Source organism: Uranotaenia lowii, chromosome 2 (genome assembly GCF_029784155.1).
Source record: "Uranotaenia lowii strain MFRU-FL chromosome 2, ASM2978415v1, whole genome shotgun sequence".
NCBI lineage: Eukaryota > Metazoa > Arthropoda > Insecta > Diptera > Culicidae > Uranotaenia > Uranotaenia lowii.
The window spans coordinates 346,168,832-346,191,094 of record NC_073692.1 but is presented as its reverse complement, the minus strand read 5'-3'; the positions used below and the strand labels follow the sequence as shown (position 1 = coordinate 346,191,094).

Here is a 22,263-nt window from a genome sequence, read left to right as displayed (position 1 = left end):
GCTTTGCCTTTTTGTAACATGTGACAATTATGCTTCCAACGGCAGTACACATGTCAACAGTCCCTGAACGTTCTTTAATCTATTCAACAAACTAATGTTTCATTTTTGGCAACATTTCAAACACATTTTATTCAGACGACAGAACGATTTGGAATAGGAAAAATAATTTTATTCTAGAGATCAATTTTTCAAGGCAACAATGGCGTAAATGTAGTACGGGTCAATTATGTGTCGATTTTCAAGTGAGGTGATTCTGAATACCTCAACTGCCAATTCTCCAATTCTCAAAGCATTTTTTTCATTGAATTAAAACAGCTTGAATCGTAAATATACACGGACAATGGAGTAACAACTTAACAACTTTGTAACGCGGTGACTCGAAACTATCATTTGAGCACACTCTGATCCTAAGCACCTCAAGTATAATTTCAGGCCTTCAATGATGACAATATATTACACAATCCAACAAAACAACAAACATGCCAAAATGGACTTCTAGTTAAATAACACCATTCCGTTGCCAGTAATGCTAAACTTTTTCAATTGATTTACTGTCCAAATTTGAAAATAATTTAAATCGAACATCTTGCCAACTTTCAAGTGCGTTTTCTCGAATCTAGACCTCGAACTTAGACCCCTCTGATCCTAAGCGCCTTAAGGGGGGGGTAGGGTCTAACGGGTAAAAAAAAACACCATTTTCACGATTTTTTTCTAGAGCTATCGTTCAAACAAATGTATTCAAATTTTTTGCATTATACAAAGCATTGTTAAAAGAACATTTAGTAATTTTTCCGTAGAAAAATATTAAAAAATGAGCCAGTGACGGAGCTTTTTCGAGGATGCCTTTTAGAAAACAGGATTTGCGGTGGACACTGTATCTCAGCACAGAATCATCTGAAATAAAAAAATCCTAGCAAAATATTTTAAATAGATGTTTTTCTGGACCCCAACGTTTTTATTTAACTTAAAAAAAATTTTATGAAATTTTTGTGGCTGTTTGAAGTAAAAACTACGATTTTTCACGAAAAAATCCGCCATTTTTTATCTGTAAAATCTCCCCAAAGTAAAAAAACAAAAAAACAAAAACGTTGGGGTCTGGTATTTTATATGTAGAAAATATGTTCCAAATTTTAAAAGAATCGGATAAGTAGTTTTCAAATGACGATGTCCACGGACTTTAAAAATGTGCTTCGAGAAAAACGCGTTTGAAGTTTCTGCTCTTGCTTTCTTGCAGTATAAGATAGGAGGAGATAAAGGCCTATAATTTCTACAGTTTTGCTTCAATTGACTTGAAAATTTGACACAACATTCTTGAAATGATTTACAATAAGAAAATAAAAAAAATAAAAAAATCGATTTTTTGAAAGTGTTAGACCCTACCCCCCCCTTAATTGCTAGTTCTACTGACCGAACAACTATTGAACTGTAGTAGAACAACAGACAACTTACGGAACTTATAGCACCTCGACAATTTCTGGTGGCGACGGGTATATCGTAGAGTAACCGTTTTTGGTCAATAACGATACGAATCCTTCTCATCTCTTGTGGGCGGAGCTTCCTAGGCAGCTTCGGTATCCGGCAATTAACAAGGGATTTATAGTCATCACTTGACCCTAGATGCTAGAATTCTAGTTCTTAGTGAAGAAAAACGGAATGTAGCATCCTCCAGCACTGCACTCCTCCTGAACTGTGTCAGGCAGCTAAAAGAAAACTAAAATTAGTTGCATATAAAAATAAGTATTTTATTGACATAACTCACCTGTTTCTATGAACTCTGTTGAATCGTATGCGCCAGCCAAACATAGTTTGGGTCGATAACGATACAGCTGGTTCACACTGGTTGGGCCGAGGAATTTTCTCCGACGAGTTAGGTACACAGCTACTAACGAGACAAACGAAATGTTGTATAATCAATCAATTTTAGGAATTAACTACAAGATTACAACAGGATTAACTATTTTTTAAATTATAAAGATACATCTTAAGTTAAAACTAGAAAGAAACGTTAAAACAAAATGATTAATCTTGATTCCTTACTTGTATATTGCAGAATGCCACTTGCGTGGATTGCGTACAGGAAGGTATTTTTCCTATCTCCGCTGGCTTTTTTGTTGGCGGCTTCACCAGCATTCCGGAATAATGTATCCTGCGTAAAATCTTGAATCAAGTGCGGAAATGGCTAGATACTTTTCAGTAGCTGGGCAAGCTTGTGATAGCAAGGAATAGCGCCATCGGCTGTTGTTTATTTCTCTTGTAGGTGGGGTACTTTTCCTTGTGGCATTGGTGTCCGATATATGTACCTAATCATTCCGATTTAGGTCTCCAATTCATCTCCTTTGCTTACTTTTAGACCGCACAACAAAACAGCTAAAAAAGCGAAAGCGAAACACCAAAACGGACCATGAAAAACAAAACACATTCACGAGCGCTTTGACGTTTCTCTTTGTTAATACTGAACTGGGATGCCAGGCGGTTTGAATTTTCCCATGTGCATATGAAAATTATTGGACATGTAGTTTATTCATGACACGTAATTTTGTCATGACCTGTAAAATTACGGTAAATGTCCTGCTCCTTTTTGTTACAGGACGTTTGCTGTAATTTCAAATGACTTTCAATTAACTTTCAGACTAAATTATTTAACATTACGTGTTTTTAGAATTACAGGATGTATTATTTTAAAGGCAACCATTTTCAACGACACGTAATAGTCATTATTTTTTTCTGTGTACATATGAGGCCCTAAGAGCCAAAGAGTTACACGTGCATTAAAGCTGTTTTAGGGAAAACGTGTTTCAATTATTTCTTTTTTTCGTTTTTCAAACATTATTCAAAAAGCTAAAATTTTCGTTCGATGTATAAAAAAATAAAAGCCGAGAAATACCGAAATAAGGTATTCTATATTTCGAAAATCGCTGAACCAAATATCGGAAGCATTGTTTCTTTTGAGTTTTCAATAAAGGTGTGTTCAAATTTGTAGAATGAAGTTTAATCATTCAATTTCAAACATTTGAGTTAAGCTTCTAGGAGTAGAACATTGCGGCAAGCGAAAAAACGAAAATTCTCGTATTGGTACCGCAATGTGTTAAGCTTAATTATCAGTATTTTTTTTCAATTTTGCGCATCAGTTCGTCTTTTTATAGATCAATTATATTATTTAACCTGTTTTAAGGATGCTCTTAATTTAGGATCATGAGTTCTTGAAATAATGCAAAAACTAGTCTGTACACCGCACAGTGCGGTGACCTGTGGAAAAAAGTCAAAAATATTAGTTTATCAAAACTTAAATCCAATTTTACCAATCGATTGGAAAGAGGTTGGAGTTTCATGAACGAACATGCTTTTGACATAATTTTCTTCCTACATTCTTTCAAAGTCGATGCGTTTAGAAGGCAAGAAAAAATTTTTTTACCGAAAACATTAACATTTTTTGAAACTTTTATTTAGCGTTGACAAGTTTCGCAGCAAATTCAAATTCTTCGTTCTACAAGTTAAAGATTTAAACTCAATGCGCGTGTCGTATTACAGCTACCTCTGTATTTACCTTTATTTTAGTAAGTTTCATCAACAAAAATTGCTTAACTTCAGCTAGTCAGAACAAATTTGTGTCACAAGACGTCACTACCGTTTTATATTCAAATGCTAAGGAATTTCATCCTGAACACCCACTATGCATGCTGAATTGCGTTTTTTGCGCTAACAAATATATCAGCAATTTACGGAGGGTCATTTTTATACTACAGGAATGAAATTTTGTTGAAAAAGAATCGCTGTGGTTAAACCATAACCGGAATCAAAAAAGTTTTTCCTCCTAAACATATCAGCATGGCCGTAGGAACGGGGGGGGGTTTTGGGGGTTAAACCCCCCCCATGAGGGTTCAAAAAAGCAAGCGAGGTATTCTACTCTAGACTCAAAATTTAAAATTCATAATCAAATTATGATAATAGAGCAAAGATATTCAAGAGTAACTATCTGGGCTAAAAACTAATGCAAAAACCTCAAAAATCCATCCCAAGCTTTAAATCTGCTACAGTTTTTCCCACTGCTTCATAGAATAAGGTTGTCAGATTTTTTTTTCAGCACGTATCCGGACCGGACAAATCCATGCTGTTTTATATTAAAACCTGGCAAAAGCAGGGTATTTGATTTCAAAATTGTCGACCAAAATCCAGGCAATACCGGGCAATTTTGATCAAAACCTAGGAATTGCTCATCAAAAATCTATAAAAAAAAACTTAAAAAAACTTTTCATGATTATTTTTTTGAAATTTGCTGCAAAAATTTTAGACGCATAATTAAAAATATTACTACACAATTTGTTTTTTTTAGTTTGATTTAAGAATGAGTATGAAAACAAACCCGGGCAAAATCCGGGCTTTTCCAATGAAATCCGGGAAACGGGCGGACCGGACTTTTCCCAAATTTTATATTAAATATTCGGGCCAATCCGGTTAAAACCAGGCAATTTGGCAATCTGATTATAGAAATTCAGTTCTGAATATTAAACTTTAAATCAAACCCATTTTGAAGGTTCTGGTTCCATATTCCCATAACAAAAAATATATTTCGACATATTTTCGTATTTCTTATTCTGTATCAAGTTTATGATTCTTGATTTTCAGTTCGAGTAATCATAAGAAATTAAGAATGGAAAGCTGCTTTGAAATCCTGGCTCAAATTCGGTTTTGCATTTCATATAAAATTTGAATAATGTTTCTCGAAAATCACATGCATTTTCAGTAGATTTCAAATTATAAAAAAGAAGAATTTTGTTTTATATTCATATTCGAAAGTCTTAAACTTTATTTTAGCACACAATTTATACATATAAAGCTTCTAGGTGGCGATCCAAAATTGAAAACTCAGATTCAGTTTCATCATTTGGAATTCACATTTTTAAAGAGATTCACAAAACAGATCAAAAATCAATCATTGAAATGATGAATGAAGATTAAACCAGCTCTACAGAATATAAATAATAGATTCATGTATGAGGGCTCAAAGGCTTGGATAATAAAGTTCTAATCTAGAAGTAAGATTCCTAAATCATATTTTTTGTACATTTCAAAAATCGTATAGAAATTTGAAAAAAGATTCAAAGTTCAATTGAATGAGTTTTTCAATCAACATAAATTAGTTGAGAAATTCAAGAGAACATGAACTTACAAATTTACTTATTTTGGCTTCATTATAAAAATTTAGCTCACCCTTTAGGCTAAGGACCACTGCTTTAAAGTTACGTTTTTAAGGTTTTTTTAAATGACTCTTTATCATCCGCATTCGTGTCTTCTCTAAAGGTACGATTTCATACAAAAACTATTAATGAGTACTTAAAAATGAATAATCATCTAGTTACAAACATAATTTGTTTTTTTTTTATTCGTGTGTTGTTGGGCAAAAATTCATAGGTAAAAAAAAATCACCAAAACCCCCCCCCATGAGTCGGTTCTTCCTACGGCCCTGCATATCAGTATTATATTTTAAATACGATTTTGAATAAAAATGGATTTTCTATATGGTTGTGACTTTCAAATTTCATTGAAAAATTATATGAAGCTTTGTAGTTTGAATTTTGAAATCTTTTTATCTAAGATAAAGCATACATTGGCCAATTTCCCGTGAATATTATATTCCCTTGAAAAGAAAATTGTTGTATGCAGTTATTTTCTTTATGTTACATAATCAGTAACAAACATATTTGTTCATGAAAGCAAATATTTGACAGATACGACGGATCTTTCATAAGAAAGATGGAAATTCTTCAAAATACGGGTTTTTGAGACATGGATTTTAAGGGTAAAAAAAAAATCAAAATTGAGACAAAACCTTCAAAACACAGTTTTTGTGGTGTAATTTCAATAATTGAACATTTAAACGAACATTTTATCGAATTAAAACTTTTTACGACTTTTGTCCATCGGCTCTATGGGATCACCACACTGTGCCGAATAATTTTCAAAATGTTTCAACTTTCTGAAAGGGCACCAGATTACTTGTTGATTCAAAAGCGTTTATCAAAAGAGAATGAATTTCAATGAAATTTGGGACAAAACATATCGAAACAGGTGCTAAGCAATTCGAAGTTGATTATTTGACATCGAATTTAGTGAAGGTCAAATTTGTGCAATAAATCTTCAAAAAAGTTAAGCATATCATTCTTTCTACCACACGTCTGGCCAGGCAATTTAAAAGGCTTTTTTGAAAAAAAAAATGGAAAAAATAGGGCAAATCTAAACAAAACTATTGCATTTTTAAACAAATATATACTTGAGGAATGTGATATTTAGGAAATTTAAATTTTTCACAGAAACACATCAGCAACCTTCAAATCGTATGAAAGGATAAAATGAATAATTCTTAAATAACTCAAAAACTCGTTTTGGAAACAAAAAATTTGTATTTTCAATGAGAAATGATTTAGAATAATGTAATTTTTGCCAGATTGGACTTTTTTTTTTAAATTCTCTATTGTAGTCATGGGCAAGCCTGGATTTATCCAAGAAAATCTGTACGGTTGAACCTAAGAAAGATACGCAGATTCACCTAAGCGGTTTTTTGTGATTCAATTCGGCCGAATAGCTACCTCAACTATTCTGTGAGTCAAACATTCGAATTAAAGGTTTTTGGGCTGTATTTAGCACCAAAATTTTTCAATTGTAAACTAAAATTTTTTAAATTTCATATGTGATCTAGTCAAAAGCAGTTTATGTGGCCATTATGCTGCACGGTGTCTCTGATGGAATCATTTTATTTATCGAAAATTAGCATCGCAATTTTTGCACAAATAATTTTTCTACATTTATATGCCAGATTATGTACATATTCCAAATGTTACATTGCTCAAAGTAAATATGAAATGAGTAACAAAATTTTCAAGTAAAGCAGGTGCCACTTCTTTTTATATGGTCGGAAAAAATTATAAAATCCATCTTTTGTCACTGGGAGTTGAAACATTAGCAGACGAGTGAAAGAGGGGTGTCTTTAATAATTCAAATTTTCAATAAATTCAAATAAATGGACAAAAGTTGGCTTGAAACAAACTTGAATACAATCTACATTGCACAAAATAAAAAATCGGGAAATTTTTGATCAAACATTTGAAAAAAATTTGTAAACAATAGGTGGTATAATCTTCTACATCTTCTTCTACATCTTCTCCAGTTTGGTTTTCGTTCTTTCAACTGCTTGAACTCTCGATGAATGTCTCAAACTTATGTTTAAAATGCTTTAAACTTAATTTATTTCCCACAATGCGATTTTTGGAATAATTGGAATGACAAAAAAAAATTTGATAATTCTTCCGGAATAATGACACCTAATAAATGCTCATAACTTCAGATAATCCAGATCAAATCTATGGAAAAGATTGGTTTTTAAATGTAAATAAGTCAACCTGAACATTAATACACTCTACAATCAACAATACTATCATTGGTCTTGGTACAATCAGTGATGAGAAGTTTTATAAGATTTTTCAAATTAAATAATAATCACTCTGTTTATCACATTACAACTCTTTTCTCTTGATCTGTATCACTTTGAAGCCTTCTTCAAAGTTGAAGCCATGAAAATTTCCTATAAAATCATGTTATTGACATATGAAGTTGGATTAACGTTAATGGTAAGACGAGTGTTTTCACAGTGAATAGTATGATTTCGTCTTTGAAAAAACCTTTAAAAAGGTTAAAAAATCTTCAAAGAAATAAATTATTCTAGACCCCACGATAGATTATTTTAAATTTAGGCTCAAATGAAAAGGGAAAGTCCCAGCTTTTGAATGCTGCAAAAATTAGCGATGCTTATTTTCCATAAATAAAATTATTCCATCAGAGACACTGTGTCTGAATATTCAAATACTTAATGAATTTAAAAAACTTTTGCTACATTTTAATGTTTTGATGAGTCTTCTTCTAATTCATATACAAGTTAGATGATATTTTTTTTAGAATATTTTATAATTGAAAGTTTTGGTTCTTCTGACTTTAAAGCTTATTGATATCTTATCTATTTAGGCTGGTCCAGGGCCGTAGGAAGAATCAACTCATGGGGGGGGTTTTGATGACTGTTTTTTTCCTATGATTTTTTGCCCAATAATGCATGAATACAAAGAAAAATAAAACAAATTATGTTTGTAACTATATGATTGTTCATTTTTAACTACTTTTACAAGAAAAGTTTTCGTATTAAATCGTTACTTTGAAACCTTAAAGGTATGCTAAATTCGCTTTCATCGATGTTTAACATCTTTAATTATTTTTTTTTAATAGTCTGATAAATCAAACATAGTTGATTTGAGCATAAGAAAAGCTTTTTTTTAGGAGAGCTTTCCATTTCTCAAAAAAAAACTTATTCTTACTCAAATCAAACAAGCCCAATCTTCCAAACTATTTTGCAAATTCAAAGATTTTAACCTTTGATGAAAATAAATCATATTTTCAAATAAAAAAGTTAGTGATAAAAATCATCAGATTTTCGGGTCAAATTTGCTTGATGCAAACTTGAACCAAATCAATTATTTTTGTTTGAATTTGGCTATAGAACTGAAATATTAAAACATTGCGAACCAAATACGAGATATCTCGATTTTTCACTTGCCACTAGTATGCTCCATTTGAAACCATAATTAAAATGTTTTTTTTTGTATAATTAACGAGAGATTTACGATACGTTTTCACCCTCCCAATTCAAATGTTATAAAATTGCCAAATTTTGGTGTCTCTAATTTGTAAATAATGTTAAACAATACACCGGGAAAAAATAGAATTTTTTGCAGATTTTTTAGGTGAAGATGATTCTTTAATAGCAAATATTATTCATAAAGATCCATAATGAAAATCCTGCGGATGATTTTTTGATAAAATTTGGGGTTTTCAGACATAAAACTCAAATTCTACCTTTTATTTGTGCTGAATTCTGTTTACAAACTAATTTCGATTAAAAAATTTGAAATTTGGAAATTGAATTGACAGGCAATCTTAACACATTAAGGACCGCGAAGAAATCTATGGCAAGAAACACAGAAATTCGGCATTCTATACTGAATAAACCCCTAAACTAAATTTTACAAATGTAGCATGTTTAAGTTACGGCAAATATTGAAATCAATTTTGTCGAATGAAGTTTAACAATTAAATTCAGTCCATTCGAGTTATACTTCAAAGTGTAACACACTGTTGGCAAGCGAAAAAAACAAGACATCTCTTATTTGGTCCGCAATATTTTAAGTTCATTATCTCTTGAATTATTCAACCATTACATATATGTTGATTGTAAAATTTATTTACAAGATAAATCGTTTCCTGAATTTAAAATCTGCATTCTGAATCTGAATTCTGAACCTGAACTTGAAATTGCGTTTTGAATCTTTATCCGAATTACCATACGATTTCTGAAATGTACAAAAAGAAAAACAATTTCCGAATTTTATTCCAAATCACTATATTATGAGCCAAGTTTGAGAGCCCTCATTCATGAGCCTTTTATTTAAATTCTGTAGTTCAGGTTCAATCTAAATTCACTATTTAAATTGTTTATTTTTAACCTGTATTGTGAATCGGAATTAAAATATGAACTTAATATGATCTGAATCTCAGTTTTCAATTTCGGAATGCCATTTCAAAGCTTTAAATGTTTGAATTTTGTACAAGAATCAAGTTTAAGAACTTCGAATTTGAATATAAATCAAAATTTCTCTTTTTCATATTTGGAAAAATATCAAAATATTGAAAATGCATGTGATCTCAAAAAACATGATTGAGATTTGATATCAAATGCAAAACCAAATTTGAACTAGGATTTCAAAGCAGCCTTTCATTTCTAATTTCTTATGATTATTCGAACTATCAGATCAGAACCTTCGAAGTTGATTTAATTTAATTTAAAATCATCAGACCTGAATTTCTAAGAACTAGTGAGAAAATTTTGAAAAAGTGTAGCAAAATTTTGGACTTGGGATAGGTTTTTGAGGTTTTGGCGTTGGTTTTTAGTCTAGATTGTTCCTCTTGATTAACCTTACTCTATTATCATAATTTTCCTAAATTTAAAATTTTTAGTAAAGAGGAGAATACTTCGCTTAGTTTTTTGGGTCGTCATGGGGGGGGGGTTAAACCCCCAAAACCCCCCCCCGTTCCTACGGCCATGGGCTGGTCTAAAGGTTATTTTTAATCTTGAAAAATCACAATTATCCTGCTACAATTTGTGAAAAAAATTCAGTGAAAAATTATACAGGTTTAAGAAAAAATTTATATTAAGATTAGGTCGTAAAAATTTCTCCCGGGTTTACTGATCATTTTGGAACTTTTTTAATGGTGGTTTCTGAACATAAAAACCTACTGAAAGCATAAATGAAAAGCTTCTAATTTTCAGTAACTGTTAAATACGAAATTTCCTAACTATGAAATGATAAAAAATAGTTAAATTTTTTCAGGTCTTTTCAAACTAAGCCATTTTACATGGGATTAGCAGGTCTTCATGAGGTTTTCAATTTGTTGTTAAACTCACCACTTTGCTTCCTGAAATCTTTCTAAAACCTATAGTATTTATGAGAAAGTTAAATATACACCGTGACGATTTCCGTGATGATTATCAATTTGAACTGGAGAAGCGTTATAGCCGAAATGAAAAATCTGCTTATTAATAGAATAAAAAATTCCGCATAGTGTTTGAATACATTATTTTAACCATTGTGTCGACTGAAACTAGATTTTTTTAAATTTTTTTTACAAAGCATGTTTTGATGTTGTGCAAATTATAGAGAAAAAATAAATCTTATTTAGGAGCTTTCATCTATTTTTTTCTAATATTTTATTTGTTTAAAATAGTAGGTACGAAAATTTTCTTAAACTTAAAAAAATTAAGTCACAAGATTTATCAATTAAGAGTAAAAATTAAGTTTGGATTAATAAAACTTTCCTTCCGATACAAAAAAGCGAATAGGGGAGAATAAAGAAAATTAATCAACCAACCAGTTACCTCGAAAATATTTAAAAATGATTTTTTTTGAGTTTTTGCATTTTGTTTGAAAAATCTTACAAAATGTGACTTGAAAACTTTTTTATCATTTCCAAATGTTTCCAACTCGAAAAAATTGTTATCAAAATTTTCATTCTATAGTAAGAATATAATATGTACTTCTAAATGCCATTTTTTTTTTCAAAGGTATAGTAGATTCTCAATTTAAAAAAAAAGTTTTACAAAATGAAAAAAATATCAAAGACAGCGATCTGCATTTTTTTCCAAAAAGGTATGATGAAAATAAAAAAAAAGGATTTATTATCTCTATTCTTCCCTACCGAATGTTCCAGGTTAGAAGTATATGATTTTAAACTTTTTTTTTCAAATTCGATGAAGAAATATCAATTTCATATAGTTTTCCTGCCAACAGTTTTATGAAAATTCAAGCCTAAACTAATCTTTCAAGTATACAGATGAAAAAAATTAAAGATTTTGAAAATGCTCAGTGATGGGATATAGAACATATCAATAACCTATGACATGGAGAACAGACGCGTACGAGGGACGGTTAACGACGGATCAGATATTCACATTACGGCAAATCCTCCAAAAATGCCAGGAACACCAAGTCCCTACGCACCATCTATTCATCGACTTCAAAGCCGCATACGACACGATCAACCGTAACGAGCTATGGAAAATCATGGACGAGAACGGCTTTTCCGGGAAGCTGATCAGACTGATCAAGGCGACGATGGATGGAACGCAGTGCTGTGTGCGGATCTCGGGTGAATTGTCGAGTTCATTCGAATCGCGCAGGGGGCTTCGACAAGGTGATGGTCTATCCTGCATGATGTTCAACGTGGCGCTAGAAGGTGTTATTCGACGAGCGGTGGGCGAAATGCGGGGCACGATTTTCAACAGATCCAGTCAACTTATCTGCTTCGCCGATGACATTGATATAGTCGGCAGATCATCTGTGGCGGTGGAAGACATCTACCGCAAACTGAAACGCGAAGCAGGAAGGATTGGGATGATGATTAATACGTCCAAGACGAAGTACATGCTGGCCTGCGGATTCGAGACCGACCGAACCCGCTTGTCCAGTAATAACAAGGTCAAGATCGACGGCGACAAGCTGGAGATAGTCGAAGACTTTGTCTATCTCAGCTCACTGGTGACCGCAGACAATGACACCAGTCGTGAGATCCGGAGGTGAATTATCAGCGGAAGTCGTGCCTACTATGGACTCCACAAGCAACTGCGATCGTGAAGACTTAGCCCTCGCACGAAGTGTAACCTGTATATGACGCTCATTAGACCGGTTGTTCTCTACGGGCACGAGACATGGATACTGCTCGAGGAGGACCTGCGTACACTCGGGGTATTCGAGCGACGAGTGTTAAGAACCATCTTTGGCGGCGTACAGGAGAACGGAGTGTGAAGGCGAAGGATGAACCACGAGCTCGCGCGACTCTACGGTGAACCCAGTATCCAGAAGGTGGTGAAGGCTGGCCGGATACGCTGGGCGGGACATGTTGCGAGAATGCCGGACGACTGTCCTGCAAAACAGGTGTTCGCTATGAATCCGGTAGGAACAAGAAGAGCGGGGGCGCAACGAGCGAGGTGGTTAGACCTAGTGGAGCGTGATCTGGCGAACGTGAGGTGCCCGAGAAATTGGAGAACGGTTGCCATGGACCGAGTGAATTTTAGGAATTATGTTCGTCAAGTTATGTCTTGAGACGGTATACTATGTAAATAAAATAAAATAAATAATAATAACCTATGACGTTTCTTTGAAACGATTTGTCATGTAAAATTCTTCAGCCAAGTGTAGTGAATTGTTAATTTCGGATTTCAATGCAGAAATCCTTTTGAAAACTTCCTATTTCAGTGTTGCCACATATGTATTTGTTTAGTAAAATTTGAAAACCTTATATTTTTATTATTATATTTCTTCTGCTCATCTAACAAGAATTTTATTTGTTATTATGTACATTCTTTTTCTCATCTCTAAACTAAGATTAAAACAATCATAATTATTTTTTTTTTGGTGTTTAAAAATATCATTATGAACATAAAACCTAGTCATCATAGTCATGAAAGATTTCAAAGATAAAAAATGATTAATAAGAAAAGTCGATATGCTTTGATTAGCCAAGCGTTTATCAAGCTGAGAATAAAAATAAATAAGAAAAAAAAACTTTGAAGATATTATACGGGATCGTTTGCAGTACATCATAATGAACAAAGTGACTGAGGAGTTTTTGCTAATAAATTTGAAAGAAACCAAGAGATTGGTGTTATTGGCATCAATTTAATTTAACTCTTCATTTAATACTATAAATGAAACGGATTTAAGATAACATATTGTCCATTCTCATTTCAGCTTATTGATAAGAAATTCATTCAGGCCTTAAAGTTTTCAGCATTTCAAGAATAACCTGCTCATTCTCCGCACAATCTAGCCTTCACTTTGTCAGATTCTTGTTTAACAACAGCCTCGTCATACGTACCCCCATTTAGAAGATATTTATAATCAACGGAGCGCAGTTGTCTGTATTTGATGGATTTTTTAAAATCCTCAACCACTGCTGCATCGGCCATCAAACATTTGTACAGGTACCTCGATCGTTGATGATCGGCAACGCTTTTCGGTTCATTCGCAATGCAAGTGCCAACTGCTTGGCGTATTTCGTCCTCTGGTAATCCGGCCAGAGTGAAATCTCTAGCGAATTCTTCAACCTGTTTTAAGGTTTGAAACAAGATTTGTTAATTTTTTTGTTCTCTTTGTATTTTTTGGGAAAGTACTTACATTAATATCGTAGTTATTGTTGATGTATCGATAGCCATGGAAGTTACAAAAAGAGTATTCTTCCAAGTTGGCATCGTCTTTGACAAGGGAGGAGTTCTTGACACATTCTTGTTTACGAAGCTCTGCTTTCGATTCAGGGTAGTATAAATTGAAACAGTGTTCATATAGAGTTTCATTCTTTTGCTTCAACTTTCTGCCCTGTGGTTGGAAAAACGGGTATTTCCTAACTCTCCTTCAAAACTAATTTCAACTTACCAAGGCATCATAAACCATATTCTCATAAGTCCGATTCACATGGTAAAGATTCAATAGGGTGGTTTTGTGTTTTTCCATTAGCTTCATATAGCTTGAAAATACAGGCTCAGGATTAAAATCTGAATCGCCCTCTAGTGTACCCTCTGATTGGGCATCTTTTACGAGCTCGTCAATTGCTGTCTGAGTAAGACCCAGTTTGTCATATTTTTCATAACGCTTCCATTGGTTTTGAAAATTTTCCATCTAGAATAAATAAAATATCAATAATCAAAAACACATTGTATATTGAAAAAAATCAAAAAATTACATGGTAAGTTTTTGAGACCGGATCAAAAATACCCTGCAATACTACAGTGCACCGAACATAGGCTTGCGTTTCAGGATTTTTTTCCAACTGCGCTTTTGCCCACTTCTGAACTAGATCTACCTTATTTGGTGATGCTTTTGAGGCTTCCTCCATGCATCTTGTAACAGCAAATAGTGTTTCCTCCGGATTGTAGGTGCTCTTGGCTTGAATCTGTAGTAATAATGTTGAATAATTTTATTTTAAAATAAACTTATTAAAAACACTACCTCTGAGAACAGGAAAAGTCCCACAAAGCAAACTAAACTTGCTAAGAACATTTTGAAGCTGGTTGAAGCACGGTAATTTGTCAAGGATTTTTACAACTATAAATATGTACTTTTTATAGGTACTATTCAGACTACAACAATCATTCATTGCAGACTGAGCTTCTGGTGAAATAGTTAACAGCTCACTCGCCATTTCCTCAATAGAGATATAAAATTATCGCAATATGTCGACATAAATATGGCAATGTTTATCACATTTGCAAATAATAACTCAATGATTTCAAGCAACTGATTCTACATACATTGTACCCTTTTCATTAAAAATATAACAACCATTATCTTTTGTAAGAGTCAAACAAATGTACTCAGCAGGCCCATGCGAAGGACAAGTCCATTGGGTGGGACTGAGGTGAGGAGTTTCAAAATTCAAGTTCAGTTGGAGATAATAACACTATCAAAATACACAATCAATTAAAAAACTAATTTCTAAAACCATTTTTCTACTCATGACCATAAAAAAAACTCAAAAAACTATAAATATTACTAGGGTAGGTGTTCCTAATTTGGCATGTGTACCTAATGTTAACATACTTTTAAATTTTGACTGTTTTTGACGTTATTTTTCACTTATAACAATTATAAAAAAAAATTATAATGTAACGGATCATGTGAACTTTCATTTTACAAACAAATTAGTTTTCTAACTTACAGGATTTTTCGTAAAATCCGGATTGTTTCAAAGTCTGTCCAAATTAAATAGAATTGTTAGCAAATTTCTTTAAAAACACCTGTTTAGAAATGGAAGATTACAGCTGAATTTGTCAACCGATTTTTTTGAAATTTTTCGTCGGATTGTTTTTTATCATGATTTAAGTAATAAGTATGTAAGAACCATGTTTTTTTCGTGTAAAAACTGAAAAAAGCATATGTCCACAATTAGGAACACTATTTTCAATGTGTTCCTAAATATGGACATAGTCAAAGTTTTCCAAACTACATCAAAGTCATAGAATGTATTTGAAATAAATTTGATAGAAAGAATTGTGTTTTAACTAAATTTTCAACGATCTGTTAAAATAAACTTTTTTGAGCTAATAAAATATGATTTTTTTTTTACTTCAGTGTATCTCAAAGCTAAAAATGTAGAAAAATTATTTTCGCCAGGTTGTAAAGAACGCACTCTTCGCGACAAAGAAAGAAACCATCAAGTTACAGAGAGCTTCTCAACGAGAACAGAATCGAAAGGAAGAATTTAAAAAAAAATCTCAATAAAAAAAAAACGTTGTATACCGTCATCTGGAGCATCATGCAACACTTTTTATCTTCAACGGCTTCTAAAAACCTAATGTGCACAGATAATCCTACCGTTTGTACAACAAAATTTTTAATGTTAATGGGACATCAAATTAACGTAGTCAGGAGAATAATTGGTTCCACCAGTTATTACAAAACATGCGATTTTCACCCTACTAAGAAAAAGGAGTAAGTTGCAAAAACCTTTGTTTTAAATGAAAAATAAAAAAAAAAGTTTGAATAGCTATAGTTTTTTACATATTTGTGATGTCGTTACTCATAAAGCACGATCTGCAGTTATTTTTGATTTTTTTTGGAATTAAAGTTTATATTTTTTGCTGTATTCATTTAGGGATAAAAATACTACAATTTAACATCATATTCTAGCATATGGAAACAAGATTTAAACTGTGAATCATTGATTTGCATGTCGATGCATTTTAGCCCAGACTGTAATTTTTTTTTTTTAATTAATTGATTGTCCGAAAAATATTCATACACCAATAGTGTTCATATAGGATAATAAAATCAATATAAAGTTTGTAGGTAATATCATTAAGCCAATCCGTCACATTGTGTAGGTTTTTACGGCATTAAAAATGTAAAAATTTCGATTTTTCAAATTTTCTATGAAAATCAAAAGCTTCAAAAAACTATCTCAGAGACGAACCAGCCAAAGGCTGAAAGTCTCTTGAATAAAGACAAAAAAAAACTATCTAACGATGTGGGAAACTATGGCATCATCATTTTGTTATCATAAAATGATAATTTTATGACACTATTTTGAAATAAAAGTTAAATAAGTGTTGTGGTACACAAGAGTTGCATAGAACCATGCTGTTGCATGATGCTCTGTTTGACTGTACTTATTTGTATCCAGTACGATGAACTTTCTGCTTTTTGAAATATAATAAAGGGAAATAGGAAAAGTAAAAGTTTGAATATTAATAAACTCAACATCCACTACTTTCTTCAAAACTAGCGTAAAGGAATATTGTGTAGGATTTAAATAGTCCTTATTTCTCTATTCGTATTCCAAAAACGTTGTAAAACTTATAAAAATGTGAGTTTTGAGATTTTTCTGATTAAAGTATTAAAAAAACAGACCCATATGCAAAATCAGGAACAAATAGTTTAATATAAGGTACGCTGATACATTTTTCTTCAAATATTAACATTAGGAACAGCCATATGTTAACATTAGGAACAATTAGTGCCGAATTAGGAACATCGACACACTTTATAAAACATGATATTTTTCGTAAATTAAGGCTTGGAATGATTATTTCAAACCAAAACAGAGTTCAGAAAACAATTTGGAACTTAGTTACCAAAAAATTGTATATCTAAGTATTAATGATTCGGCGTAATAATATCATATCTAAAAACCTCTGACATAATATAGCGAAATAAGGCTCACTTACCCTACTAAGATTCAAAAAAAGTAAGTCATTGATAAATTATTCAAAATCAATTTTTATTCTGAACTAGAAATTATCTTGAAAATAGATTTTAAGCAGTCTTCTTTAATAATTTAAAATCAATATTTTCTCCATCAGAAAATAAAAACATATTAATATCAGAAATCAAAGCTTTGTACAAAAAAATCAGTGTACCTACAAAAAAAAAATTTGAAATCGAGTTCCATATTAAAAAAAAGTGATTCCGAATTTAAAATAATTTTAAGATCAGGTCCGAAGTTGACTCTAATTAAAATTGTTCAGTAAAATGATAATAATTGTTCATTATTATTCAATCATCTGAATTTACATTTCTTTGTATTTTTTTCACTTGAAGGGTTGATAAAGAGTGATACGGTCAAAATTTGGTCAATATCAACTTGACGAATTTCTTTCAATTTTGCATTTAAAAAACCTGAACACCCTTTATTGTGAAGGTGTATGTGTGTAGAATGTTGCTCCTATTTTGATTTTGGAATTCACTCATCAGTTGTCAAAATGCCGTCCAAGGAAGAAGAGCAGCGTATCAAAATTTTGCTCGCCCATCGCGAAAATCCGAACTTCTCTCACGCAAAGCTGGCTAAATCGCTAAAAGTTGCCAAATCAACCGTTACAATTGGTATTAAAGTGTTTGGGGAACGTTTGTTGACAACCAAGAAGTCTGAATCGGGGGGAAATCGAAAACCGGAAGCCGCTGAGACGACTAAGAGAGTTGCCGGTAGTTTCAAGTGAAACCCTAACCTCTCTCTCCGAGATGCTGCAAATAAACTGGGTGTATCGTCTACAACCGTGCATCGAGCCAAAAAACGAGCCGGACTATCGACTTACAAGAAGGTAGTGACTCCAAATCGCGATGATGAACAAAATACGAAGGCCAAAGCGCGATCCCGGAGGCTGTACACGACAATGCCGACGAAGTTTGACGTGGTAATGGACGACGAAACCTACGTCAAAGCCGACTACAAGCAGCTTCCGGTACAGGAGTTTTATACGGCAAAAGGAAGGGGGAAGGTGGCAGATATTTTCAAGCACATGAATCTGTTAAAGTTCGCGAAGAAATATCTGGTTTGGCAAGTCATCTGAACCTGTGGCTTGAAAAGCAGCATTTTCATAGCTTCCAGGACTGTCAACCAAGAAATTTACGTGAAAGAGTGTTTGAATAAACGTCTGCTGCCTTTCCTGAAGATACACGGTTGTTCCGTACTGTTTTGGCCGGATTTGGCATCTTGTCATAACGGTAAAAAGGCCATGGAGTGGTACGCCGCCAACAACGTGCAGGTGGTTCCCAAGGACAAGAACCCTCCCAACACGCCAGAGCTCCGCCCAATTGAGAAATACTGGGCTATTGTCAGGCGAAACCTAAAGAAAACCAAAAAACTGCTAAGAACGAGCAGCAGTTCAAGGCAAACTGGCTCTCTGCGGTGAAGAAGGTGGACAAGGTAGCTGTACAAAATCTGATGGCAGGAGTTAAGCGTAAGGTCCGGCAATTCGGATTTGGAAAAGCGGAAGCCTAACTTCACTGATTAACACGCGTTTTCCCTTTACCAAATTTTGACTGTATCACCCTTTATGACTTCAAAAGGCACGATAAAAAAACAGGAAAAATCGAACTGGGAATGAATCTACCTCCTTTTATTTTTTTTTATTCATCATCAGTTGCATCAGTTGCATCAGTATCGGAAATTGTGTGATCATGTTTCTTTTTCCCAAACGATGATTTTTCACCATCGATCTAATTGACAAGCAGTTGCATCTTATAATTGAATCAAAAATAATATTTTATCATACGCCAGAACCATTCTGATTCAGATGTGTACTGTATCCGAATACTTAAATTGATATGTTTCAAAAATGAACTAAATGAAATGAAATTAAAATCACTTTGCAACATATTGCAATTGATATTTTTGTAAGATTCCGGTTATTAATAATTTATTCAAAATTCTTTAACTTTCTAGCTTCAGCTGTTTTTTTTTGTTGTTGTTGAAATTTTTTTATTAAGTTGCATTGCCGAAATAAAGATAATTGAGAAAATTCCCTCCAAATAAGGAAAATTCAAATTAGAATGAGATACAAGAGAATAATAATTATTTTTTTTGTTGAATATTTATTTAAACAACTTCATTCGTACTTGCTTTTCTGTTTTACATTATGATGAATTTAATTTAAAACGAATATTTTTAGATTTTTATAGATAAGGCTGAAAGAAATTGTGTAGTACACAAAAAATTTTTTTTTTATTTGAGTGTATGTTCATTTGAATAGCATACCTGTTTCTGTGTTGGCCTCTCTAGAAGTGATAAGGAGTTTTAAAAGAACACTTATGAGCATAAGAGCATAGGTCTCAAGTGGTTACATCACTTCTCAAAACGCTAGATCACCTTTATCCGAGAGTACTGAGCGTGAGATTCGAGGAGAGATGGCGAACAGCCGGCCTCCACAAAAAAACTAAAAAAAAAATTATGGGTGTTAAAACGCTTGTTAAAATATATGACATATATATGTAAGTTATTAAATAATATGCTGAAAAAATTCACTCTGATATCACTTTGTGCTTTTTAAGCATTAAAGCTCAAAAGACTTTTAAAATGTTAGGCAAAGGAGAGCAAAGAATCAAAAGGTTTTCAAAAAGACAATAATTCACTACTTTACAAAATTTAAAAAAAAAATCGTGAACTTTATTAACCAACCTATATTTTTAATGTAATATCTGGCGCTGAATCCGAAAATGAAATTAAAAAAAAAATCTGTAGAACAGTTTTTAAGTTATGCTCCAAATATGAAATTTTGGAAAAATAAAAAAAAATTACATGTACTTAAATTTAAATATCTCGGACTACATAACAGTGATTTAAAATTTCTGTTTTGCAGAACAAAGGTGAACAAATTTGCTATCAATCATCTGAACATCATCTTTGCGCATCATCAACAGTATTGTTGATATGAGTGGCTTTATGAAAGAAAAAATTATAAGAATCGCATTTTTTAGAGAAATTTTTTTTTGAGTGTCAAATTTAGCCTCGATCGTAACATTTAAAAAATCTGATTTTCTACTAGCCTTAAATTTGAATACAAAACAAAGATTTTAAGGGGTTATTTTTTTAAAATCGGTTGAATCGGTTGAAAATTGAAGAAGTTACGAATACTTTACCATAACAGGGATTTTTTTCATTTTTGAATAATTTCACGAACCGCAGTATACCAATACTAATCATAGTATAGCAAGAAATTAACATGGTAAATCTTACTCGCTCCGAGTCAAAATTATTTTTTAGTATACCAGAAGATCACATGCCAAATTTCAGAACGATCTGACCATGAGGAGGGTTGATTTAGTCTCACACGTGAATAGGATTTTAAGGTATAATGCTCGGGAGAAGCAAAAAATACTGTTTTTTTCAATATTTTTTTTTCTTCACCAGCTGATTGTTTTTTCTGATTGATTTGATTAAAGGCTAAGTTGATACGAACATTTAACTCTTAGACTGTAACACGTTTGAACTTGAAACAAAAAAGTTATTGCGGTTCAAAGATTGTAAAGTTAACAAAGAAAATGATAGTTCTTCCACTGACCATACTGACTGGACACTCGATTTCGTTGGTTGGATATTTTTTCCAACAGTACGCAAAATTGATTCCAGAGTGCGCATCGATCGATATGAGTAATGCTATCCCAGTTAGAAAATGCCATCCAACTTAAAAAAGGCAATTTCTACGATAAAACGGGCTTAACAGGTTAATTTTTTCGTCGCTTTTGCAAACCTACAAATTTTGACAAAAAAAAATAGCCTGAAAATGGTTTAATTTGTGTTCTACGTGTCACGTCAGTGTGATCAGTGACCTTGATGGCTTAGTCTTTACCATTTTTTTTTAAAAATGGTTAACACAAGGAATTTGATAAAAACATGTTTTTCCTATCGAAAACTTAATGATAAAAAACGCCAAATAATCTATAACATTAATAATGAAACGCTACGGAAAGAATCTGAATGCTCTATTTTGCAACATTCATTATTTGTTGAAAAAAAACTTGCCCGGGTTGGGGATCGAACCCCGACCTTCGTGGTGAGAATCAAACACGCTACCAATAGACCATGCCTAGATGATGTTCTAACTAAAACTAAAACTCGAAGTGGTGATTTGTTTTTGAAAGCATATCAATGCACTATTTGTGACTTACCAAATCTCGTTTTGAGCTCTTTTGTGCTCTTTATGTGACTTAAGTCCCGTATAACGTACGTATAGATCACATTTGCAACTTTCAAGTTCGTTAATGAATACATATAGTTCACTCATGGGAATTGGGCAAAACAAGTACAACGTACATATTGATCATTTTTGCAACTTTCCAGTTCATTAATGAGTACATAAAGTTCACTAAAGGGAATTGGGCTGAAGATTCTCTTTGTCGGTCAATATGTAACTTTCAATGCCTTCGTTCAAGTGAATATGTGACTTTTGGTTGCTTGGGTTGTTAATGTGTTGCATAGATCATCTTAAATCTGGACGCATTCAAACGGGACTATCTCGGAGCTTTGTAATCGAAATAAAAAATTTATATATTCTAAATGAAGGTTTTTATTAAATTTAAAAAAAAATTATAATGGAAAAAATATTCAGATGTTTTTTTGATGAAATTTTGAACTAATACATCTAATCATAGTTTGGACACCCTTTTCCCACCCAGCGGCCATTTTGTTCCACAATTTCTTCATCTCTGTTGCATCCCGATTCGTCCTACCATTCTTCTTCATCTTCTGCTTGACAATTGCCCAAAATTTTTCGATAGTGCGGAATTGAGGGTAGTTCGGTGGGTTGTTGTCCTTTTCGATAAAATCCACCCCGATGTCCCGATATAACTGTAGTACCTTTTTGTTGTAGTGGCAGCTTGCCAAATCTGGCGAAAACTTTAC

The 22,263-nt window shown here is 32.7% G+C and overlaps 1 protein-coding gene across 1 annotated transcript; it reads right to left on the bottom strand.

The window, feature by feature from the left end:
- Window positions 1–13,050: 13,050 nt before the first annotated feature.
- LOC129749655 (37 kDa salivary gland allergen Aed a 2-like) lies at window positions 13,051–14,760 on the bottom strand. Its single transcript, XM_055744685.1, has 5 exons — window positions 14,598–14,760; window positions 14,332–14,541; window positions 14,025–14,267; window positions 13,770–13,967; window positions 13,051–13,699 (listed from the first exon to the last, which is right to left on the bottom strand). Exons 1-5 carry the CDS (start codon window positions 14,646–14,648, stop codon window positions 13,403–13,405), a joined length of 999 nt encoding a protein of 332 aa, XP_055600660.1. The 5' UTR covers window positions 14,649–14,760; the 3' UTR covers window positions 13,051–13,402.
- Between the last annotated feature and the right edge of the window lie 7,503 nt (window positions 14,761–22,263).

Bases quoted from the DNA above. Each gene is read 5' to 3' on its own strand.
- LOC129749655 (XM_055744685.1), bottom strand. From the start codon at position 14,648: ATGTTCTTAGCAAGTTTAGTTTGCTTTGTGGGACTTTTCCTGTTCTCA. The intron at 14,542-14,597 runs GTAGTGTTTTTA...TTATTACTACAG, and splicing joins GACTTTTCCTGTTCTCAGAG to ATTCAAGCCAAGAGCACCTA. The intron at 13,968-14,024 runs GTAAGTTGAAAT...TTCCAACCACAG, and splicing joins ATATGGTTTATGATGCCTTG to GGCAGAAAGTTGAAGCAAAA.